The sequence below is a fragment of the Hemicordylus capensis genome, chromosome 15 (assembly GCF_027244095.1).
Source record: "Hemicordylus capensis ecotype Gifberg chromosome 15, rHemCap1.1.pri, whole genome shotgun sequence".
NCBI classification, from domain to species: Eukaryota; Metazoa; Chordata; class Lepidosauria; order Squamata; family Cordylidae; genus Hemicordylus; species Hemicordylus capensis.
In genome coordinates, this window is record NC_069671.1 from 2,385,704 (window position 1) to 2,410,935 (window position 25,232).

The 25,232-nt window shown below is 52.4% G+C and overlaps 2 protein-coding genes across 5 annotated transcripts in view; one reads left to right on the plus strand and one right to left on the minus strand.

The window, feature by feature from the left end:
• The first annotated feature begins 1,611 nt into the window (after positions 1-1,611).
• Positions 1,612-20,374, plus strand: RASL10A (RAS like family 10 member A). Its single transcript, XM_053280041.1, has 3 exons — positions 1,612-1,830; positions 17,012-17,136; positions 18,685-20,374. The coding sequence occupies exons 1-3, from the start codon at positions 1,615-1,617 to the stop codon at positions 18,953-18,955; spliced, it is 612 nt and encodes a 203-aa protein (XP_053136016.1). The 5' UTR covers positions 1,612-1,614; the 3' UTR covers positions 18,956-20,374.
• Positions 20,375-21,912: 1,538 nt separating this feature from the next.
• GAS2L1 (growth arrest specific 2 like 1) overlaps positions 21,913-25,232 on the minus strand; it is a 37,777-nt gene continuing 34,457 nt past the window's right edge. For all 4 annotated transcript variants that reach the window (XM_053280040.1, XM_053280037.1, XM_053280036.1 and 1 more), the window contains one exon: positions 21,913-24,735. In XM_053280040.1, the coding sequence (XP_053136015.1) occupies positions 23,112-24,735 (1,624 nt within the window). In that variant the 3' untranslated portion in view covers positions 21,913-23,111. The remainder of the gene's footprint in view (positions 24,736-25,232) is intronic.

The window sequence follows — 25,232 nt, forward strand, 5'->3', positions numbered from 1 at the left end:
TTGGCCACACTGAACTCTACGGAGGTGGAGGAGGAGGAGGAGGAGGAGGAGGAAATCTGGAGTCACATTTGCTGCGTCTCTGACAAGGGCGGGATGGGCTGGGGGGGTGGACTGTGCATGCTCGGGGATGAAATGCGCCCCCCACCCCACCCCGCGCGCGCCCTCGCTTCCCACACAGCCCCGCCATCTCTCCCCTCCTCCCTTCTTCGGAGGCTTCACCAAGAAATCTCCCGTCTCTGCCGGGCGCTTGCTTGCCCGCCTTCTCTCCCGGCTGCTGCTGCTGCTGCTGCTGCCCTTCTCACGTGCCCGACCTCCGCAACCGGGACGCGGGTCTCTGCCGCAGCAGCTGAATCCCGCCGGGGGAGGGAAGCGCTTCGCACGGCAGGCGGGGCGCCGCCGCTGTCCGGGGTGCTGAAAGGGCGCCGCGCCGGAGAAGGGCAGCGCCGCTGTCCAGGGTGCTGAAAGCCGCCCCGCCCCGCCTCGGAAACTGGACCCAGCGCAGCAGCAGCGGGCCGGGACGGGGACAGCGGCGTGCTCTCCGGCGGTGGCAGCAGCAGCAGCAGTCGGTGCCAGAGACTGCGGGAGATGACCGCACCAGGACGCCCGGGTGCTGCCGGGGCTCAGAGCTCTTGCGGGATGCCGCGGAGGAGGCGCGCTGGGCAGCCCTGATCCTCCAGGCGGAGGGTCCATTTGGAGCCGGGGCAGAGGCCAGCTGGCATGAAGCCGTCCCTCCGTCGCTCCCCCCCCACACGCCCTTCCTCTTTCTCAAATGCTTAGCAAGTTCTCTTCCCACCTTCCTCTCTCCCCTCTCGCTGCTCCAGCCTCTCCGGGCTGCTGCCCTCCAGAAGTGCTTTGATTCGGTTCCAGTCCAGGAGTAGGGGATCTCTCGGGGTTTCCGTCTGCACCCACCGTCTCCATGGGCAACCTCCCAGTCCCACCTCTGTGCCCCACTTACGTCTGGACAGTGGCGCCATCCGCTCAGGGGGCAGCGGCCTGATTGGCACAAACTTGGGGAGATCTTCTTGGTGAGGAGGAGGAGGAGGAGGAGGAGGAGGAGGAGGAGGGGTCTTGCCGTAACAGCATGAATTCCCCCTTTTGCTAAGCAGGCTGCACCTTGGTCTGCATTTGGACGGGTGGCGACAGGTGAGAGCGATTACATGGGGCCCATGGGGGGAATGGGGCCATAGATCAGCAGAAGGTTCCAAGTTCCCTCCCTGGCAGCATCTCCAAGATAGGACTGGAAGAGACGCCTGCCTGCAGCCTCGGAGAGCCTCTGCCAGTCCGTGTAGACAACACTGAACTAGATGAGCTGAAGGTCTGACTCCGTGTCATACAGCTTCTCTCTTCATATCCCTTTGGCCAGATGAGCGAAAAAGCAGCTTCCACTGCAGGCGGGGCAGCATCTGGACCCGAAACTCTTCGAGTTGCAATGCAGGAAAGGCTGTCCCGGTAGAAAGAGAGCCCCCAAATCCCAGTAGGGGAAACCCTGTTCTCCGGGCACCTCCAAAGAGGAGCGCCTCCAGTCCGCCTTGGGGGAGATCTCTCCATGCAGAAGAAACGACTCCTCTCCTCCCTTGGACAGCTGGGAGCTGTCCAGGGTCCTGCAGGCAGACCATGGTGGAGACTTTAGCCGTGGCTGTCCTGGGAGCGCCGAAAGTGGGCAAAACGGCCATCATCCGCCAGTTCTTGTATTACGACTTCGTGGAGGAATACAGCCCCACGGAACGCCGCTACGCCTACAGGCCCTCGGTCATTTTCAACGGGAACATGTACGACATGAAGATCCTGGACATGCCCTACTTAACGGCATTCCCAGCCAACAGCTCTCAGGTGGGTAGCTTCCTGCCTCTCCTAGGCTGAAGGCTGGGGACTTTTTGGTGCTAGCATGAGTGTGTGTGTGTGTGTGTGTGTGTGTGTGTGAGAGAGAGAGAGAGAGAGAGAGAGAGAGAGAGAGAGAGAGAGAGATCTGCGTGTGAGAGAAGCCCCATTCACATGATGATGATGATGATGATGATGATGATGATGATGATGATTTATTTAACCTATTTATATACTGCTCACTTCTAAAGTCGCTCAGTCACCTAATGGTGCAGCAAGGAAATGACTTGATTACCGAGGCAGAGGTGGCCGGTTCGAATCCCCTCTGGTGTGTTTCCCAGACTATGGGAAACACCTCTATCAGGCAGCAGCAATATAGGAAAGATGCTGAAAGGCATCCAGTGTTAAACCCCTCCTGTATGCCACCAAAGACAACCACAGGGCTCTGAGGTCATCACAAGTCGACACTGACTCGACAGCACGCTTTACCCTTACCAAAGTCTCTAGGTGGTTTACAACAATAAAACCAAGAAATTTAAAAGCAATTAAAACATGTAAAGTTCAAATTTAAAAGAACCATCCATAAAACCACTAACTCGCTAAAATACTTGGCTGAAGAGTTGTGTCTTCAGGTGTTTCCTAAAGGTCAACAGGGATGGAGCAGCTTGAATCTCAGCAAGAAGTGCCTTCCACAGCCCTGGGGCCACCACAAAGAAGGCTGGCCTCTTCATCATCACCAGACGAGCTGGTGGCACCCTCAGACAACCCTCCCCTTAATATCTTAATAGGCAGCATGGTTCAGAACAAAGAAGGCATTCTCTTATATACCCTGGGTCCAAGCCATTAAGGGCTTTCTAGGTAATAACCAGCACTTTGTATTTTGCCCAGAAACCTATTGGTAGCCAGTGTAGTTCTTTTTAAACCGGAGTGATATGGTCTTTTCAGGACGACCCGGAAACCAATCTGTCAGCAGCATTCTGCACCAATTGCAGTTTCTGGACTACATACAAAGGCAGCCCCATGTAGAGTGCATTGCAGTAGTCAAGCCTGGAGGTTACCAGCATGTGCACCACTGTCTTAAGCTCACTCACTTCCAGGAAAGGGCGCAGTTGGTGAACCAGCCAAAGCTGATAGAAAGCACTCCTGGCCACTGCCTCCACCCGAGGTATCAGAAAGAGAGTTGGGTCCAGAAGTTTTCCCAAACCACATGTTCCTTCCAGGGGAGTGTAGCCCCATCCATTACCAGCAAATCTATCCCATTTCCTGAACTGCGGCTTCCTACAATGAGCACCTCTATCTTGTTTGAATTCAGTCTCAGTTTGTTATCCCTCATCCAGCCCATTACTGCCTCCAGCCTATTACCTAACTTTAGGGAAGTTATGCCATTGTCATTGTTAGTTGATCTGATGTTTTAAATGACTTTAATTGTAAACCGCCCAGAGACGCAAGTTTTCGGCGGTATAGAAATATTTTAAATAAATAAACTAACTAACAAGCAAATAAACTTGTCATTGAGCTGACATGGAGAAATATTTGGGTGTCATCAGCATACTGACAACACTCTGTGCCAAATCCCCTGATGATCTCTCCCAACAGTTTCATGTAGATGTTAAAAAGCACTGGAGACAAGATGGAGCCCTGTGAGACTCGTAGAACACCTTCTGAAATCTGCCCAAGAGGTATGAGCAGAACCACTGCAAAGCAGTTCCCCTATGCCCAGTCCCCTCAGGCAATCCAGGAGGACACTATGGTTGACGGTATTGAAAGCTGCTGAGAGATCCCAAAGGACCAACAGAGTCACTCTCCCTCTGTCAATGCCCCTTTGGAGATCATCCATCAAGCCGACCAAGACAGTCTCCGCTCTATAACCTGCCCCAAAGGCCATTTGAAATGTGTCTAGATCAGGGATTCTCAACGTTGGGTCCCCAGATGTTACTGGACCAACTCCCATAATCCCCAGATCCAGTGGCCTTTGGTTGGGGATTATGGGAGTTGAAGTCCAATAACATCTGGGGACCCAACGTTGAGAATCCCTGGTCTAGCTTACCTGTTCATCCAAGACTGCCTGGAGTTGAGAAGCCACCACCTTCTCAATCACCTTGGCCAACCACGGGAGATTGGAGACAGGCCTATAGCTGCCTAACTCTGAGGGAACAAGCGTAGGCTTCTTCAAAAGAAGTCTAAGAACTGCCACCTTTAAACAAGGAGGCATCCTACTTTCCCTCAGAGAAGCATTTATGACCTCAACCAGGCCCTCTCCAGCAATCTCCCAGCTTGATCATAAAAGCCATGCCGGACAAGGGTCAAGAGAACAGGAGGTACGAGTCACAAACTGAGACGGATCCATTTTAGCCACACAAGAGGAGTTACCGGATACCCCCGCTAAAGACTCTGCACCAACAATGGAATCCAGGATTCGAGAGATTTTGTCCACACAAAAAATCATTAAAAGCTTTACGGTGGCTAACCGTATCTAGCTGAATAGCAGGCAACTCTGAATTTAAGCTGATGCCTTAAAGAGTAGAGGTTAAATATAGGTCATACCTGTATCTACCCAAATGAAAGAGGACCCCCACCATGTTTAACAGGAAAGAACTGGGGTCGGGGGGGGAGATCTTGGATTCAGGCCAATAGGGTATGTATGTATTCTTGCAGACCAGGGGCGTAACTATAACAGGGCAAGGGGAGACAGTTGTCCGGGGGCCCACTGCCTTGGGGGGCCCCCCAGAGGCAAGTCACATAACTGACTCCCCCAGCCACGCACCCGCCTGGGCTTCCTTCAATTGTATTCATCCTCCGAAACTGATGTGAGCGTTAAGGACCTGGAGCGACCAGAAAGGGCATGTCTTTCTCTAGTACTATTCAATGACTAGCATCATCCACAATTTACAAAACCTTTTAAAAAACAATTTAGGATGATGTTCTATTGTGGCACGTAGGATATAGAAATTCTACTCTGCTTTTTGTTACCACTATTCAGCCTCATTTAAGATTTCTTTACTTCATGAGCTGAGCTTCAGTGGGGGGGGGGGCATTTTAGAATCTTGTCTCTGGGCCCGCTCCAACCTTGCTACGCCCCTGATGCTGACAAAAAGCTGCCTATTACTGAGTCAGACCATTGGTCCACTCAGGGATGAGCAGCGTCAGACGAAACGGTGCAAAAATAGTAACAATTGCCGTCTCTCGGAGTTGGCTGCTGGTCCAAGAGGAAGAAAAGGGACTGTGCATTTGGGACTGGCTCCCTTCTGCCAGGCAATTTCCCCCGGCATGCATGCTGCTTCTCCAAGCTGCCTCTGCTCCCACTCTGGCTTTCAGGGCTCCTGAAATAGTAAGCTGAAGGGAGAGAGTGGTGGTGCCTGCTGATATGTCGGCTAAAAACCCACCACAGATGGCCCGGCTCCATGCAGGGGGAAGAGAGCGCAGAAGGAAGAGTGGCAGCTTGGCAGAAGCAGAGGTGGGTGGAAGGCAGAATGCCGAGCAAAAAAAGGCCGGATACGGCGGAGGGGGTTGTGGGAGAAGACGCAGCCTTCTCTAGGAGCCGGCTGGAGTCGACTCAAAAGCCTTGAGGGCAGACCTTCCAAGGGTCTTGCTGCATCTGAGACCCCCCAGCACCACATACAAGGCACTCAGCACCTGCCCCAGGAGTTTTGGTGGCCTAGGCAAAGTTTCTTCGGGGCCCGCTACCAGACGACAAATAGGGAGCCCTGGTTTTAGCCTGAGCCATGCAGGCTGGGCATTCCTGAGGTCAAATAACGAGCCTGCACGGACAACCAGCAAATGACCAACCCGTGCTGGTTTGAGGATACAGTGGGGGAGAGTTCCCAATCTATGATGGGGGCAAAACTCTTACTCATCAGAGTTGAAAGGAGGAGAGCTGGACTGGTGGTAACAAGCATGGATTGTCCCCTTTGCTAAGCAAGGTCCATCCTGGTTTGCATTTAGGAACATAGGAAACTGCCATATACTGAGTCAGACCCTTGGTCTATCTAGCTCAGTATTGTCTTCACAGACTAGCAGCAGCTTCTCCAAGGTTGCAGGCAGGGATCTCTCTCTCAGCCCTATCTTGGAGATGCTGCCAGGGAGGGAACTTGGAACCTTCTGCTCTTCCCAGAGCGGCTCCATCCCCTGAGGGGAAGATCTTGCAGAACTCAGGCATCAAGTTTCCCATCCATATGCAACCAGGGCAGACCCTGCATGACTTGCAACTATGGGGACAAGTCATGCTTGCAACCACAAGACCAGCTCTCCTCTCTAGGACCATACATTTGAATGGGAGACTACATGTGTGAGCACTGGAAGATATTCCCCTTAGGGGAAGAGCACCTGCTTTGATTTGGATTCAGTGGAAACCTCTCTGAGCTGGTTTTTGGACCCAGAGTCACTTTAGTCCCAGGACTGCACCCAAGCTCATGTCTTTGATCGTGCTTCATTTTTAAACTGTTGTCTGCCTGGAACCTGCTATAAAACATGGAGAGTGAGGAACGTTCAAGAGCAACGTGTGGGGCAAGGGGAAATAGACACAAGTCCAAGAAGATTCTTTCCGTACAAAATCCACACGTTGGAAAGTGCATATTTTTCTTCAGGGAAATGTCAAAGCAAAGCATGCAGTCTCTCAATTCTTCCACAATCCAAAATGCTTAAATAGAAAACAGACAGCCACATCTTGGCATTTGTCCTGTCTCGCAATCTAGAAGACTATCTCTTGATTAAAGAGATTTGGGTTGATTAATTGCATTAGTTGTTTTTTGTTTGGGTTTTTGGGAACTATGATTAAACCTGCATTGATTTGCATAGGATTATCAATGAAGATGAAAAAGATGTCTGAAGATGAAAAGCAGTCATTATTTTCAGAACATACATAACTGCATTGCAGCAAACTTCATCTCAGAAGAGGCTTTCCCTCCTGAGGGTGAGCAAAGACAGAATGCCTCTTCTGACATTAAATCTGTTGTTCTACATTTCTGTAAGTCAGGAACATAGGAGCATTGGAAACTGCCTTATGCCGAGTCAGACCACGGTTTCTGGCAGGAGTCTCTCCCAGGCCTACCTGGAGATGCTGCCAGGGAGTGAACCTGGGACCTTCTGCATGCAGATGCTCTTCCACAGAGAGCTATGGCCCCATCCCCTAAGGGGAAATATCTTACAGTGTTCACATGATGTAGTCTCCCATCCAAATGCAAACCAGGGTGGCCCCTGCTTAGCAAATGAGAGCATTCACGCTTGCTACCACAAGACCAGCTCTCCTTCAAGTTCTTGTATTTAAAAATACTTCCAAAAACCCCTGCTGCCTGCCCAATAAAAAAGAGGCACCTTTTAAATTGATTGAAATGGACCATTGATTCATTCACACAATCCCTCTAGCAGCGTAACATGAGCAGGAACAGAGGTCTATCAATGTTTATAGCAGCCAACAGCCTGGATGGCTTTAAGAAGGGTGTAGACAAATTCATGGAGGAGAACAGATCTGTCAATGGCTATCAAGAGTCTGGTGGCCATGGGCCACCTCCAGCCTCAGAGGCAAGATGCCTCTAAATACCAGTTGCAGGGGAGCAACAGCAGGAGAGACGGCTTGCCCCTCAGCTCTTGTCTGTGGGCTTCTCAGAGGCATCTGGTAGGCCACTGTGGGAAACCGGATGCCGGGCTAGATGGGCTTCCTTGGGCCTGATCCAGCAGGGCTGTTCTGATGTGCAGAGAGAGTATACCTCTGAATATGTTGGGGGAGCAAAGAGAAATTTGCCCTTATGGCAACTTGTGGGTTTCCCAAAGATGTCTAGCTGTCCACTGTTGGAAACCGGATACTGGATTAGATGGACCAACCACCTAACGGTGCAGCGGGGAAAAGCTTGACTAACAAGCAGGAGGTTGCTGGTTCAAATCCCCGCTGGTATGTTTCGCAGACTATGGGGGACACCTATATCGGGCAGCAGCGATCTAGGAAGATGCTGAAAGGCATCAACTCATACTGCATGGGAGAAGGCAATGGGAAACCCCTCCTACCAAAAGAAAACCACAGGGCTCTGTGGGCACTAGGAGTCGAAATCGACTTGACGGCACACTTTACCTTTAATTTACTCTAGTTGTATCTAGTTGGGCCCTCCTTCAGATAGCAGAGGCAACAGCAAGGGAGCCAAGCATCCCATCTAATAAGGCAAGCTCCACACTGGAAGGGAATAGGACTTGTTTGTGTATGTAGTGCTCTCTGTGCACGCAGCTGTTAACAAAGCATGAGGTCCCTGCCCTGAGGGGCATACAATCTAAAAATAGGCACAAGGCAGACAAGAGCAGAATGGGAGGGAAGCGGAGTGAAGGCAGGCATAAACCGAGGAAGACACACAGGCAGACCCACCCAGAAGTTCAGGAGGGTGTGTAATAAGCACTAGCTTTCTTAGGCAGCAGACCAGGTGTGGAGATGCAGGGGTCGATTCCCATGTCTCTCCCGCACTCCCTCCAAAAGCGCCCCCCCGCCACTTGTCTAAATATGATCCTAAGAGTTGTCCTCAGGAACAGATTTATACAAGTGGGAAGGGCTTTTTTGGCGGGGGGGGAGAATTGGAGACACAAACATTACTTCCCCCCCTCCACACCTAGTCTGCTGCATAATGAAGCCTCCAGCGCAGGGACGTTGTAGACCACAGCCTCTCCCCACCCCCCGCCGGTGGTGGTCTGCAGAGAACGTCAGCCCCCATTCAAGAGAATCTGTTCCTGGCAAATCACGGCCCCCAGTTTTGCCTCTTAGGATGCTGTGTGTGCCTCCCACGCCGCCTTCCCCCACTTCATATGAGTTGCTGGACTTGTCCTTCATGAGCATTCAGCTCGGTGTCTCTAGAAATCAAATCTCCGAGTGCGGGAGTAGAGGCATCATGTCCATAGTGCAGCTGTGTATAAATGGGTGTGCCGTGCTTAGGGGGCACGTTAGAGCATATAGCCGGCGGAATCCAGAGTTCAGCAAAGTGTGAGGGGGCAGGGAGGGCTTTGAGTGAGTGAGGTCCATCTAGTCCACCACAGGGTACAGATCCCTAGGACATAGGATACAGATCCCACAGTGGCCCACCAGATGCCTCTGGGGAGCCCACAGGCAAGAGGTCGGTGCCTGCCCTCCCTCCTGCTGCGGTTGCTCCCCTGCAACTGGGATTCAGAAGCATTTTGCCTCTGAGGCTGGAGGTGGCCGATAGCCATCAGGACGAGTAGCCATTGATAGATCTACCTTCCATGAATTTGTCTAAGCCCTGCTAAAGCCACCCAAGAGGCTGGCCCTCACCACATCCCGTGGCAGAGAGTTCCATAGATTAAATTCTGCACCCTGAGAAAAAGCACTTACATAGGAACATGGGATACCGAGTCAGATCCTTGGTCCATCTGGTCCAGGATTGTCTACACTGACTGGCAGCGGCTCTCCAAGGTTTCAGGCAGGGGTCTCCGAATCCCAGCCTGCCCTGGAGAGGCTAGACCTTTTACACACAAGCATGCAGATGCTATCCCAATGAGCTATGATCCCATCCCCCAAGGGAAATCTCTTACAGTGCTCTCATGTTATCTCCCATCCAAATGCAAACCAAGGCAGACCCTGCTTAGCAAAAGGGAGAGTCATAGTTGCTGCCACCAGACCAGCTCTCCTCCCCACTTCCTCTTCTTGTCTCTAAATTTCCTGGCCACCATCAGTCTCACGTTGTGAGGGACTGAGAAGAGTTCTCCATACGCCCTCTTTCTGCACCAGGCATCATTTTATAAACCAGTAACCCTTGGGGTAAGACCTGACTCTTGAAAGTGTATTTACATAGGAACAAAAGAAGCTGCATTCTACCGAGTCAAACCCTTGGTCCATCTAGCTGGCTGGCAGCAGCTTCTCCAAGGTTGCAGGCAGGAATCTCTCTCAGCCTGATCTGGAGATGTTGCCAGGGAGGGAACTTGGAACCTTCTGGAACCTTCGAGGTTTCGGGCAGGAGTCTTTCCCGGCCCTACCTGGAGATGCTGCCAGGGATTGAACCGGGGGCCTTCTGCATGCAGGCAAGCAGATGTTCTTCCATTGAGCTCTGGCTCCAACCCCTAAGGGCAATATCTTACAGTGCTCACACATGTAGTCTCCCATCCAAATGAAAACCAGGGCTGGCCCTGCTTAGCAAAGGGGACCATTCATGCTTGCTACCACAAGACCAGCTCTCCTCCCAGTATATTTTCTAGGAAGAAGTTGAGTGTGGGGGGAAGGAAACTATGCTGGAAGATCAAAGCTTTGCTCATCTGCTTTGCTGACCTGGGATCTGGCATGCCCGTTCTGACCGGATTTCCATTTGTGGCATACTTGCAGTCAGAACTGTATGCCACGCCTCCCCGCTGCTAGGCCACGCCTCCTGCATAGTCTACAGCTTGTATACTTCCTCAAACCTGGGTCCCCGACGTTTTTGAGGACCTCCAAGAACGCCCATCATCATCCCCAGCTGCAAGCCATTGGGGCTGGAAATGATGAGAGTTGTATCTGGGGGTCCCGGGTGCGAGAACTCCTGTGCATAGGAACATAGGAAGCTGCCTTCTCTTGAGTCAGAGCCTTGGCCCATCTAGCTCAGTATTGTCTTCACTGACTGGCAGCGGCTTCTCCAAGGTTGCAGGCAGCAGGAATCTCTCTCAACCCTGTCTTGGAGATGCTGCCAGGGAGGGAACTTGGAATTTTCTGTATGCTCAGTGGGGAAATGCTTGACTAACAAGCAGAAGGTTGCCAGTTCGAATCCCAGCTGGTACTATATCGGGCAGCAGCAATATAGGAAGGTGCTGAAAGGCATCATCACATACTGCATGCAAGGAGGAAATGGTCAACCCCTCCTTTATTCTACCAAAGACAACCACAGGGCTCTGTGAGCACCACAAGTCGACACCGACTCGATGTCACACTTTACCTTTTACCACAAGACCAGTTCCGCCGTTTTATTAAAAACCCCGCCCAACTTTCTTTTGACTCAGTATTGAAGACGGCCCTTTTGAAATGAAGGGAGATCCCATGCCAGATTTAGGCACAAGCTAAGTCAACTACATCTTAGCACCTCACATTATTATGAGGGGCCTCTGAATCCTCTTTTTACTTTACATAATTGGTTGAAAAATAAAGGACTCCAAGACATTCTCATTCTGACAAGACAAAACTTATATGCCTACACCATTATTTATCATACTGAGTTTATAAACCTGTGCAGAAACAACAAATAATTGTAGGTTACATCAAACTTTCATTAGACCAAGGCCTGGTTTTCCAAAAGTCTGATCCTGGTTTGGAAGTTTGATCCAGGATCGGTTTGATCCTGGGATCCTGACATGATCCCACCTTGGTTTTTCAACATTCTTTTCTCCCACAGGACCCCGTCGTGATCCTGGAATCAAGAGTCATTTTTAATCTCAAGGCTAAAAAACACGTTGGAACTGGGGGCTTTATCATTCCAATTTACATTGTTTGTTTTGTTAGAATAGTGGGAGAGGGAGGGATAGTAATGCTATGGGGCCTTTTAAGCCTGGCATAGTTTAGGGCCTCCATACGGTATAATCCAACTCAGGAGAGAACCACCTCCAGCCCCAGAGAAAATCTCTTGGGCCTAGAACAGGCCGGTTGCAGTACAGACAGGACTTGACCTTGGGAAGAGTTGGCTGTGGTTAAATGTTCTCATTCTACCCCCCACCCCATGTCTGTCTTCCTCTTCTCCTTCTTTTTTAATTTAATTGAGTTAAAAATAGACGTGCTGTTTCCACCACATCCTCTGATCTTGGGGGAGCTGCTAATTGCATTTCTCAGTTGACTTCAGTTGATGCCGAGGCCCTGGCTGTGTGTGCCGCCGGAGAGAGAAGGGATGGACGTGGAATCCAAAGCCAGAGAAGGAGGAGCAGAGGCAGGCCCAGAGTGTGGAATTATCCCCCATGGTCTGAAGCAGGCATGCTGGAACTTGGGTCCCCAGTTGTGGTTGGACTACATCCGCCATCATCCCCGGCTGCAGTGGATGATGGGTTTGTAGTCCTACCACATCTGGTGGCCCGGGTTTGAGAAACATCTAAGAAACATCCACATATGAACCAACATAGCTGCCTGCGTTTCCTGACCATTCTAAGTGTCCCACCAATGGGTTGATGGGAGCGACCAGCTGGCATCCAGTAATACTACTCAGGAGTTACTCTAAAGGCCGACTTGAGTTTGGTGAGATTACTGGGGCGGGATGTAGCCAGGACATCAGCCAATAAGGCAAGCCTGTAAAAAGCCGCTGGCCTACTCGCCTGTGGTGCTTAAACTTTGCATCCCGGAGATTAGAGCCAGAGATGGTTGCAGAGCGAGGGGAAGCTGGCGTCCCTTTCAGGCCGAGGTGTCTTTACCTCTGGACTTCCAGGCTGAAGTCCAAGGCCTCCATCCCCTCTAGGGGCCTCCAAATCCTCCTTAGTTTGTCCTGGGTGGTGCTGTGCCACCTCTGTGCCAGGAGACAGAGCCTGACCTCTGCTTTAGAGACAGAGGGAGGAGTGGGAGGATAAATATGTGGGATAGGAAGATGTTTAGCTGCATGTTGAAATGTTTCTGCTCATGCATATTTGCATAAATATACCTGCTTTATAGTCTTACAATATTGTGAGTTCAGTTGCTGTTTGCGCCCTCAAGAATGCATGTGTTAAAAAATACTGTGTGTGTCACAGGAGGTGTGTGTGTGTCTGTGTGTGTGTATTGCCGACCCAGACTAGCAGCGGCTTCTCCAAGGTTGCAGGCAGGAGTCTCTTCTCAGCCCTGTCTTGGAGATGCTGCCAGGGAGGGAACTTGGCACCAAGATGCTCTTCCCAGAGTGGCCCCATCCCAAGCGCAATATCTTACAGTGCTCTCCCATTCAAATGGAAACCAGGATGGACCCTACTTAGCAAAGGGGACAAGTCATGTTTGCTACCACCAGACCAGCTCTCCTCCAAAATATTGACTCGCTATAAGGCAGCTTCTGGGAACTCCATATGGGAGGAGAGCTGGTCTTGTGATTGCAAGCATGAATGGTCCGCTCTGCTAAGCAGGGTCTGCCATGGTTTCCATTTGAATGGGACACTACAGGTGAGTACTGCAAGCTGTTCCCCTCATGGGAGGGAGCCGCTCTGGGAAGAACATCTGCGGGCTTGCACGCAAAAGGTTCCAGGTTCGCTCCCCTGGCTTCTCCAAGAGGACTCCTGCCTCCAGCCTTGCAGAAGCTGCTGCCAGTCTGTGAAGACAATACTGAGCTAGATGGACCAAGGGGTCTGACTTGGTAAATGGCAGCTTCCGATGCTCCCTGCACCAGATTTTTTGGTCGCATTCTGAAGCCATTGAAACTCAACCTCTCACACAGAATTACGTTATAATGGTATTAAGTTGGACTCCAGATACCCTGATAATTGCCGAGGACCTCCAGGGCCACAGAGGCCAGGATTGCAGGGACAGACACGCTAATGAAAGGCAGAGTATTTGTCACACAAGGAGTTAATGGGTGGGCGGGGGGGGGGGAGGTGGAATGTCTTGCTCCGCTCAATGGCACCACCTACTGGCCAAGGCTAGCATGGCATGCTGACAGAGAAGCGATATCTTTTCACAGTGTGTGTAAAACCTTCCATGGATGCTCATTGTGTTCCAAGACCAGGACAAATCTTGCAGGCAGAGCGGTCTTGTGAACCGGGGGTGGGGGGGTGGGGGGCAGGCCAAAGGGATCTCAGAGGTAGTTCATGGCCAGAGGCTTATACGACGGGAGTGGATTAATGAGCACAGAGAGGGGGTTGCACATCCTATACATGGCGAGGGGGCTTGGAGAAAGGGCCGCTAATGGCTCTAAATGATCCTAGATGGCTCTTGTCCAGGGGCAGCCCTTCCATGAGGCCAGGCGGGTGCCTCAGGGGGCAAGAGTGGAGCCGCTCTTTGAGGCTGCGGTGACCCCTGCAAGCTTTGTAAAGCGCACGAGGGGGGGGAAGGGGGTGGCTGGCTCCCTTCCTTTCTCCCTGCCCGTGTTCCCCGCAATAGGAAATCCCAGGCGTTGTTTACTACAAGTCCCATCACCCCCAGTTGCAGTGGCCTTTGGCTAGGGATGCTGGGAGTTGTAGTCAACAATGTCTGGGATTCGCTCTTTCAGGGAAGCCTGCTCCTTGGTCACTTTCGGAGGCCACTCGAGGAAGAGCATCTGCATGCAGAAGGCTCCAAGTTCCCTCCCTGGCAGCATCTCCAAGATAGGACAAGATTTATTATTATTTTTTAATAGGACAAGATCTTTTTATTGAGCCAACAAACTACCAAAGCATACAGTACGTTGCCAAAGCACAATTATATACAAAGTGGTTGTTTGTACACCATATATCTACAAAGATTTACGCACAAGGATTTGGAAACCCACAAGGTTATGAAGTATATGCAGGTAGTACTGTAACTCGGGGGTGGGGGGTTTCAAGGCACATCAGGTAATCAGGGGGGTTGCGTCCGACGTCCATTTCCACAATTTGTCCCATTGCTGTTTAGAAGAGATACTCTTGTCTTTTTGCACATAACCATACAAACTTTTCAAGAAGAGATTTACTGTCTCATCTGCGTGAACCTCTTGGTCACGTCTTCCCTCCCTATTCCTATGCAGGAGCATTGCATAAATGACATACAGGTTTACTAACCTGATTATGAGAAGGGCAACGTTCCAATTCCCTAGTATGGGGGCACCCGTTCCGTCCCATTTCCTTGAAGATTTCTTTCTGGGACCTCAAAAGGAGGTTCTATCGCTCAAACCCGAGGTTAGTTCTTCCCAAGTCTGTTTTTCCAAATCAGGCCACTCTAACAGCTTGCTTACTCCCTGCCACACTCTTTTGGCTACCACACACTCTTTTAAGAAATGTGAGTGGGTTTCCCTGAATGTCTTGCCTAGCTCACTAGCTTTCTGTTTGCAGGTTAAGGCTTTACTTGGAAATTGCATAGAATTGGCTTCAATTCTAAGCAGCATGTGCTTTATCACATTTGAAAATTAAGCCATATAAATCACAGACCTGACCCAAGAATTTAGGCTGAAGACCCCGCCCTTCAATATACTACACTGAAGGTCACGCACAAAACAAACAAACAACGGCAAACAAAAACTGGAATAAGGACGGGGGGGGGGGAGAGAGAGAGAGAGAGAGAGAGAGAGAGAGAGAGAGAGAGAGACTGGGTGATTTCCAGGTTTCCAAGCTGTACCTGTTAAGTTGCTCATAAATAGAAGGCAAGCATCTCAGAATCCTTAAAAATTAAAAGCAGGGATTTCTGTACCAAAGGCATGCATTTCAGACAGGATAGGTTTGAAATGGACCAACTAATAATTTCAGTTAAAGTATAGTTTATTTGGAAGCTTAAAAAACTCTTCCCTCCCTCCGGAAAGGCGAGTAAGAGAAAGTGTAGGGAGCCGACAACAGGCTTGCCTTAAAGTCCCAGAACAAGGGGGAAGAAAGGAGGAGGTTGTTTATGAAGAACACAACTCCCCAGAGGAAGTGCCAGTCCATCACCTTTCCTCCCTTTCCCAGCTCTCTGAATGTTACTAAGATCTGCGAGCAAATTTTGGGAACAGAGAAGAGAAAAGCTCCCAGCTGGAGAAATCTAACGCCTTCTGAGGGCTTGCTTGGGCAGGGCTCCTACCTGTTCTGAACTCCATCTGCTTGCAGACTGAGCGATTTTGGCACAAGAAGATGGCCCACGAACATGGTGTGTTGTCTGGAACTGCAAGAGGGGCTCCTGGCTTCCTTGCAGCCCCGTTCAACCGCTGTGCCTGCCCTGCAGGTGTTCCTGTTTAGTGATCAGCTCCATCAATCCCAGGTGAGCCTGTCCTTCTTGGCTCCTGGAGAGTCACCAGCCCACCTTGTGACAACCAACACAAAGCCACTTATTGGCTAGGATGCTTTTTAATATTAAAACTGGGGAGGGAATCTGATGCTAACGCTGTCCATCAAGGGCAGAGAGCCCAGAGCCCACTGGAGGACCCGGAGCAGTAGAGTGTTGAGAGACAGAGAGGATGCAGGTGTCACTGAATTCAGAATGCTGACTGCAGCTTAGGTGAGTAACACGGCAGCTGCAGGTGGAGATCTTTGTGGGGCAGAGAGAGCCCCCTTTGCCCCTACACAGGAACCCCCACTGCTGGGACCCGAGCCCTGATCACCGAGATGTCCTAGCGGAGTGTCTGGACCAGTGCTTCATTTTCCCACAAGCCATGCGCTCACGCATGTGTAGGGAATAGCTGCTGCAGCCACCCCACTGAAGTGAGAGGGTCAACCCACCGCAGTCCAAACACACTTATTTCCCCCCCCTTCTGAATTTCTGCACTCTGCGAAAGATGGCGCGAGGAAGAGGCCGTTGCTAGTGTGTGTCGTAAAAGGGGATCCTTTTAAGGCTGAGCTTAAGGTTGGCTTCCTCTGTGATCAGAACAGGCAAGAGATGGGGAGGAGAGCTGGTCTGGTGGTAGCAAGCTTGGATTGTCCCCTTTGCTAAGCAGGATCCACTCTGGTTTGCATATGAAAGGGAGACTACACGTGAGCACTATAAGTGATTCCCCTCAGAGGAAGGAGCCGCTCTGGGACGCCACTCTTTTCCTAGCTCTGAGGTCATGACCCTTACTCTTTAAAGGTAAAGGTGTGCCGTCAAGTGGGTGTCGACTGCTGGCACCCACAGACCCCTGTGGTTGTCTTTGGTAGAATATAGGAGGGATTGACCATTGCCTCCTCCCGCGCAGTATGAAATGATGCCTTTCAGCATCTTCCTGTATCACTGCTGCCCGATATAGGAGTTTCCCATAGTCTGGGAAACCTACCAGCGGGGATTTGAACCGGCAACCTTCTGCTTGTTAGTCAAGATGAAAAGCAGTATATAAATAAATACATAAATAAATATTCATCGTATTCATAGTCCACTGGTTCCCCTGCCCCAAGTATGCTTTCTAAGGTATTCTGGAGGTCTTCGTCTGTTAGCCATGCCTGTGGGGAAACCCTATAAGGATATGCGAATTATTCCTGTGTACAGAAATTCATGACTGGGTGTCATTATTCCAGTCATTAAGAAATTGTCTTAAGCCTTCTCCTCCCCTCCAGGTGACAATTTATTTTTATTTTTTTTGGTGGGGTGGGGACAATGGTTGGAGAATATTCTCACCTCCACGTCTAGGGCTCTTCCCTTTGTAATTTCTTCCGGCTACAACTGCCTTAGTTGCACCCATGGCCTTGCCGTCTCCCCTCCCAGGAATGGTCAGATCTCAAGTGCCGGGGGCTGAGGAACGCGGATGCCTACGTGCTGGTCTACGACATCTGCTGTCCCGAAAGCTTTGAGTATGTGAAAACGATCCACCAGCAGATACAGGAAAACAGGTGAGTAGGGAGGGAACAGACGTCTCTTGACCAGAGTGAGGCTGCAATCCTAAACACATTTCTTTGGCTGACCTTGTCACATAAACGGTGGTTTTTGGAGACATGCAAACTCAAGGACTCTTAAGTGGAATGAAGAGCGCTTGTCTTCAGATCCTGGCCTGTTTGTGGTTGTTTTTAAACATGATGGCAAAATTAGGATAACAGGACAGCAGTCAGAGAGGTACATTCAGAAGCAAACTCTTAGGGGATGTGGGAAGAAATGCCTCAGATTAAAGAAAGTTGCCAGTGCAAGGACTAGGGGTCATCCCATGAAACTGAAGGCCAGGAAATTTAGGAGTGACAAAAGGAAATACTTTTTTCACACCATGCATAGTTAATCCATGGAATTCTCTGCCACAAGATGTGGTGATGGCTACTAGCCTGGATGGCATTAAAAGGGGCTTAGACAACTTCATGGAGGGCAGGTCTATCAGTGGCTACTAGGCTGGTGGCTGTGGGCCTCCTCCAGCCTCAGAGGCATCATGCCTCTGAATCCCAGTTGCAAGGGAGCAACAGCAGGAGAGAGGGCACACCCTCACCTCTTGCCTGTGGGCTTCTCAGAGGCATCTGGTGGGCCAGTGTAAGAAACAGGATGCTGGACTAGAGAGGCCTTGGGCCTGATCCAGCTGGGCTGTTCTTATGACAAATTACTCCAGGGTTGTCAAGCTTGGGTGCTGTTGGACTACAACTCCCATCTTCCCTTGCCACAATGGCCTGAGGCTGATGGGAGTTGTAGTCCACCATCCTCTGGACACCCCAAGCTTAAGAACCCCTGATCTAAGGCAGTCCAATTCCACCCTGACTGCCCCTCCTAATATCCAGTTCAACACACAGCCATCTGGGTGTCGCGGATTGCTGCAGATAAAGAGAATTTGTACCACAGAGAATTGGCAACAGGCTCCTGCTTCTCCAAAGGTAGCTTTCGAATCCAATACCTGGACTTTGTCTTTCTCTGGGTGTCTTCCAAAGAGAGAGTTGCGTTTGTTCTGGAAATAAGAACAGTCTTGTGGCACTCCTGTCCATGAAAATGTATGCTGTAATAAATCTGAGGGTTTTAAAAGGTTTATTCAGGCTCATGTTTTATTTGTGGGCCTGCATATACTTCACTGGGGAGTTTTTCACCCAAGGCTTTTAGCTCGCATCTCCTCCGGAATGGAGGTGTGCATTCACACATATCGGCCAGGTTTACCCCAAAGTCCCTGCGAGATATCGGGGAGCGGTTCACACAGGATTTGGGCTTTTCCTTGCATGTTGTGTGTGTCGCCCAATTTATATCTGGGGTTTAAAAAAATCCACTTTTTGCGCTAGTTTTTTAGGGGCAACTTTGAACTTGCGATCAAGCCTGCCGTGTGAAAGACGCCCGGGCGCATTTTGAGGAAACGGATTCCGGTCCATGCAACTAGTGCCGTAACAAATCTGTAGTCTTTAAGGTGCCACCGGACGCTTTGTCGCCTTGTTTCTCAAGGACCGTGACTTGGGCGTGCTCCTAAATCCTCTCTCCCCTCCCAGGGTGAGCAGCGCCAGCGAAGCCCCGATCATCGTGGTGGGGAACAAGCGGGACCAGCAGCGGCAGCGTTTCATGTCCCGGCGGGCGCTCTCGGTCCTCGTGAAGAAGAGCTGGAAGTGTGGCTACATGGAGTGCTCCGCCAAGTACAACTGGCACATCGTCCTCCTCTTCAAGGAGCTGCTGTGTAGCGTCCTGGCCCAGGGCTGCAAGAACCACCACTCCACCATGCGCCTGCAGGGGGCGCTCCACAGAAACCGGTGTAGCCTTATGTGAGAGGGCGACCGCCACAAGGGGGCGCAAGCCCTGAACCCTTTCAACAGCGCACGGCGGCATCCAAAATGGCGGGAGACCATTTGGGGGGTTGAGAAAAGGGGCTTGGGCAACGTCAGGGAGGGCAGGTCGATCAATGGCTACTCGTCTTGATGGCTATAGGCCACCTCCAGGCTCAGAGGTAGGATGCCTCTGAATCCCATCCAGCAGGGCAATTCTTGTGAGACTTGGGACCATATCTGGATGGCCGTCAGGCTCGTGGAAGCCACCTGAAAGTGCGGTCTGTTTGCTGCTGTCAACCTCCAGAGAGGGACGGCCAGATTGGCTTTTTTGAAGCCAAATGTTGGGTTACGGCCCATTTGACCCAGGAGTATACCCCTCAGGCGGGAGGGGTGATCTTGGGATTCCCCCAATAACATCCACATGTTTCAGGGGGACCCTCCTCTTGAAGCAAAACAGCAAGGCCCGGCAGGCAGTCATGCTAGGAATGGCTTGGACCCAGCACTCGGCCCTCCAGGCTACACTGCCTCTAACCGTGGAGGCTCCATTTTGCACCGGATCCACAGAGCAGCTCTGTTTCCTGCCCCGGGTTAATCAGGGTATCCCCTGAGATTTCCCGTTTTCCCCAGGCTGGCCCTGTCTCTCAGGCAGTTGGCCGTGTCTACCATTGTGTGGCGGATCTGGCCCTTTGCATGCTGACACACAGCACCCTCCTGCTCAAATGTGTGCATGCAAACTGCTTGCTGTTACAGAGGGCAAAAGCATCACCTTTTGGGTCCCGTGGGGCCGGCAATTTCCAGAGGCCACTGGGGGCGGTGTGAATCCCACCCCAAAACTGGGAAGATGGAGGGGGTGCTCTTTTCTAGGCCCGGAAACCACTACTTCTCTGCCTGGATGGGACAGGAAGTCCTTTCCACGGGGGCACCTGCCTTCTCAGGGATTTCTCAGGAGCTCACCTGCTGGTGGCCACCTTTGCCAGCCTAACCCTAACCCTCCAGCACCCCCTGAATGGCCCCGGCTTGACTGGGCGACTCTGGTTCTAGACTCACCTTGGCAAATGCAGATCAGGATGCTTCCATTCCCCCAATCACCGTGCACTGAAAAAAGCGTGTGTGAGGAAAAGCAGGCCTGATCAAGACACTCACTTTTTAAAAGAATTACAGTAATGAGGGTGTGTGGGTGTCCCCATCAAACAAACATGGGAGGAGACCCAGATTCGAGGGCAGAAGATTCGAGCTCGAATCGAATCAGGCTGACTGGATTCAAACTCGAATCGTATCGCAAAATTCGATTCATGCACATCCGTAAAATTAGATAAAACAAAAAAGGACTCAGGATAGTTAATTCCACGCTGCCGTTTCTCGTCAGCAGTGAAGATAGAATCAAAATCCAAGAAAAATAAAGGACATGCTGTATATTAAACGATGGTTTGGGGGAACTATATTTAATCATTAATTTTCCACAGTATCTCGACCGATCTCACGGACTCGCCAGGGATCTATGGACCCCAGGTTAAGAACCTCTGACTTAAAAAACAGATTAGAAAACGTTAGCTATGCCTGTTGTTTATGGCAGTTCCCGGATTAGAGGCAGTATACCTCTAGGCAACAGTTGTTGGGGACAAACAAGAGACTGGTTCTTATAAAGGCCAGCTTGGGAGCTCCTCAGAGACTGACCCTGGTTGAAAACAGAATGAGGGACTGCTGTATCTACCCAAATACATGGTGACTCTGAATGTAAGAGGAGTCCCTTAAAAAACGCAGGTTACATACAGATTACAGTGGTCCCTCTACTCACGAAATTAATCCGTTCCGAATGCACATTTGTAAGTCGAAAAGTTCGTAAGTCGAAAAGCGGTTTCCCATAGGAATGCATTGGGAACGGATTAATGCGTTCCGGAGCCTAGAAAAAAGACCCAGACCCCCAGTAAGGCTTGCAAACTGCACAGGAACATTTCTTTTCAAGAATAAACAGGCAGTAAACAGGCAGGCAAGTCAAGGAAACCGCATGTAAAATTCGTAAGTCGAGGAAACCCCATCTAAAAATTTGTAAGTCGAAAAAAACACATCTAAAACCGGATCTAAAACTGCCGTTTGTAACTCGAAAAATACTTATGTCGAGTAGTTCGTAAGTCGAGGGACCACTGTATACCTATATTATTTACCCAAAAGGAAGGGGACTCTGAATATAAAATGACCCTCTGATTTCTAACATCAAAGAATTTGGGGGAAACCTTGTCTTGGGTTCAAGTAAATACTTGGTCCGATACAGAAAGGGGTCTTCTGATGCTCCTAAAGAGCGTGGGAAATGAAGACACTCCTCTTACATAGTCCTAAAGCAGGGATCCTCAAACGTGGGTCCCCAGATGTTGGACTACAGCTCCCATAATCCCCAGACGCCATGGCCCTCAGCTGGGAATCCAAGGCTGAAGACCCTTGTGCTGTTGGCAGAGGAGGACCTCATTAATTGTGGGTCCAGCACTCGCAGTTTCGTATACCCAAGGTCAGATAATTAGCTCCCCAACCTCAGTATATGCGGGGGGAAATTGGGGGAGGAGGGTTAAGCCCATGTATCTGTGGGGCGGGGGTGGCTGGAAATGACCTTGGAGGTCATTTCTAGCCGCCATTTTGTGTTTGGGAGTCATTTTATGGCTCACTTATTTGAAAAAATGGGGCAAAACTCACGATTTGGGGCCAATTTTTGGCCAAAATTTTTGGTCGAAGTGTAGTCCAGCATGGTAGGGCACTTTGCCACGTTATTCGTGGATTCGCTATCTGTGCCCCCCCCCCCCGCAGAACGGAACCTCCGCAAATAACAGGGTTCTCCTGTACCTGCATATGGAAGGAAAGGAGTGTCAAGATTGTCTAGATCTGCCACAGACACACATACACACACACACACACACACACACACACCCCTACCTATCTACCTGTAATAAAAACACAGAGGCAAAAACCAGGTGATTTGTCAACATTTTACTGTCCGGGTTCGAGAGCTCGCGGGTCAGTTCAGTTAGCTACATTCATGGGGGTCGGATGGCGGGCACTCTATGGGAGGCATCATAGGGGAGAAGAGCAAACACTCCGTATTACTTATATAAATATGCATAGATTATTAAACACACCTACAGTACAGGGGAGGCGGGCAATCAGGGGTTTTTTAACGGCCCTGGGGAAACCAAGATGGCCCAGCCGAAGAGGAATTCATGTGCAATTCTTCAGCGTCTCCTGTCCCCTGGCCTCTCCAAACGCACTGACTTGTTAAAAATATCATCTGCTAAACCAGAGGGTTGTCTTTTCTTTTTTTTTTAAGCACGCCACCTTGCATACTCAGGAGTCAGTCATACCATGGTCCCTCTCCTGCAACCACTTACCCCGCTCCCAATCACTATTTGGAGGGCCTGAGGGTCTCCATAATCTATTTGGCCGGTGGGTCCCCAGATGTCATTGGACTACAACTCCCATCATCCCCAGGTATACGATACAGGGTAGCCCAGGGGCTCCCAACCTTGGGACTCCAGATGCGGTTGGACTACAACACCCATCATCCCCAGGTACATGACATGGAGTAACTCAGGGGTTCCCAAGCACAGGTCCCCAGATGTTGTGGGACTACAAGACCCATCATAGTCCAATGACATCTGGGGACCCCTTTAGTTAGGCCAAGGAGCTGCTTCTTGGCTTTATTTTGCAAACACCTCCAAAGGAGACCAGGGGTTGAGGCGTGGAACGACAGGGAGAAGGGAGAGGTTTCGAGGTCAAAAGTGCTACTGAATTCAGAAGGCTAAGAAAAAATAGAGGGGCCAAGAAACTCAACGTCAAGGATCGGGGCCGTCGGCCAACGGGGAAGATCAACCCCACAGGCAGGCGGCTTCTTCCAGCCTCCCGCCGTGGATCCAGTGCTCAAGGACTTTCCCCGAAAAGCATCTCACAGAAAAGGAGCCGTGACCGAAGCCGGGCGGCCCTCCAGCCTCTGGAAGCCCCACCCTCCAAATCCAGGTCCCCTCCCTGCAAAAAAACCACACAGTTCAAACCAGCAGCACGGTCAGGGTCACGGCGGGAACATGCCCAAGGCGGCAGCAGCGGCAGCTACGGGGCGGCCGGGAGATCTGAGCAGCTGCGGCAGGCAGAAGGGGGCGAGCGGCACTCCCGGGCGCCCCTCACGCCCAGGCGCCCTCGTCCGCCACCCCGGACTCCGCCGGGCCCCGGGGAGGCTCCACAAAGGAGGAGAAGACGTTGTGGAGAGCCGTCCAGGCTCTGTGCTCCAAGGGGCGCCGGGAGGGGCTCTCCTTCGGCGAAGCCCCCCCGGCCGCCTTGTAGCTGAGCGGGGTGGGGATCTTGGAGGGCTTCTTGTCCGGCTGGGAGTCGGTGCGGGGCTTGACCATGGAACGCAGCTTGAGCTTGTAGATGGAAGGCACGCGGTCGGGCTGCTTCAGAGCCAACTTGGGCCGGAGGACCACTTCCTCGGGCGGGCGGGCTTCGGGGGAGCCCTGGCGGGGCCCGGCAAGAGGCTCCCCAACCGCCTCGTGGGGCAACGGTTCCGAGCCGGCCCGGGAGGCCGCCAGCCCCGCCGTGCCCCAGAGCCCGCCCCCCCCGGGCTCGGCCAGCTCGACCCCCTCTTGGACCTCCTGCAAGTCGTTCAGGCCCACGTAGCAGCTGCTTTCGTCCGAGGAGCTGGAGAGGGTGGGCTTCCGCCAGCGGCCGGCCCGCTCCAGGGGGGCAGGCGGGTCCCAGAGGTCGGCGGCGTCGGCAGCGCCGTTGTGGATCTCGGCGGGCGAGGTGCCGGCCTCGGGGGCCCCCAGCCGCTGGGAAGCCGGGGGCCGCCTGCTCTCGTCTTTGGGCTCCGGCTGCTGGAGGCCGTACTTGCTGAAGAAGTTGAGGGAGGACGAGGACGAGCTGGAGGAGCAGTAGGCCGAGTCGGCGGCCCCTTGGTCCGGGGTGGTCTGCAGGCGCCGGGGGCCCTCGCAGGGCTGGCCCAGGGGCTCCCCCGGCTCCTCGTCCTCCTCCAGCCCCATCAGCTGCGAATTGGCCAGGAACTCCTCTTCCAGGCGGCGGTAGAGCAGCTGCTCCTGGCTGGGGTCCAGCCGCAGCGGGGCGCGGAAGGAGTGGGCCAGCGCCTCCAGCTCCTGCCCCAGGCTCTCCGAGGCCTGCCTGGCGGGGCCGCTCTCCCGGCCGGGCGGCTCCCCCGCGGCCCGGGACGGACCGGCCGGTCTCTGCGGGCTGGACCCCGCCGGCGGCGTGCGGGCCGAGGGGTCTGCGGCTCTGGTGGCGGGAAGGGAGCCCCTGCGGCCGGAGGGGACCGGACTCCTGGAGCCGGCCGGGGCAAAGTGCCCCCTTGCCGGACTCTTGGTCCTGGGCGTGGACCGGCCGGAGCCGCCCGCGTTCCCCTTGGCGTCCTCGGCCCGCGCCCAGGAGTGCTGCCCGTCCTTCCCGCGGCTGATGAGCAGCACGGCCTCCCCCGGGGGCCTCCCCTGGCTGCGGGCCCTGGGGCGGGGGCTCTGCGCGGCCGGCTTGCCGGGGCGGCCCCGCTCTTCCGCCTCCGCCCTCCGGGCCCCCGGAGCCGGCCTGGGCAGGCCCGCCCGCTCGCGGGACTGGCTTCGGCTCCCCGGCTGCCTTCGGGGGTTGGGGTGGCCTTGCAGGACGGCCCCTTCGGAGATCCGCCTCCCAGACTCCTTCCGGGGTGTCGGGGCGCCCTCTTCGTGGCGCTTCCTGCCCGGGGTGCCGCTCTGCGCAGACGCTGCCGAAGAGTCGCTGTCTCCAGAGAGACGCCGGGCTCGGGGGGGCCTGGAGGAAGGAAAAGGAACCACACAGACACTCAGGACCCTGCTGGGTTGCATCCTACCTGCCAGGAATGCAGCAGACACAGCCGGGGTGAACGGTGGGACCCCAAAATTGCGTGGGGCTACGAGTCCCATCATCCACAACCACCATGGCTTTCACGGGGATGATGGACATAGTAGTCCCCCAAAATCTGGAACTCCAGTTTGCAAACCCCAGATATACACAATCCAAGTTGTCCTAACGGCACCCCGTAGGTTGGTTAGAATTCTCTCCAGATCAATGAGAGGCCAGAGACCGAGAGAACAGCCAGCCAAGAGAGTTCATAACTGAGAGAAGATCTGGACTGGGATCTGGATTAAAGTACCAAATCCAGTCAATAACATCTGGTAGACTGTGTGTGAATAGCATAATAACTAGTCATTATGCTAACTCTAACACTGCTAACTTAGCAAAGAGGCACCTTTTAACGTGGTGATTCTCTTGATCTAGCAGGGGGAGAG

What these genes read in the sequence shown, in the direction of transcription:
- RASL10A (XM_053280041.1), top strand. Translation starts at nt 1,615, where the DNA reads ATGGTGGAGACTTTAGCCGTGGCTGTCCTGGGAGCGCCGAAAGTGGGC. An exon ending in TCCCAGCCAACAGCTCTCAG is followed by an intron (nt 1,831 to 17,011) that starts GTGGGTAGCTTC and finishes CTCCCCTCCCAG; the next exon opens with GAATGGTCAGATCTCAAGTG. An exon ending in CAGCAGATACAGGAAAACAG is followed by an intron (nt 17,137 to 18,684) that starts GTGAGTAGGGAG and finishes CTCCCCTCCCAG; the next exon opens with GGTGAGCAGCGCCAGCGAAG.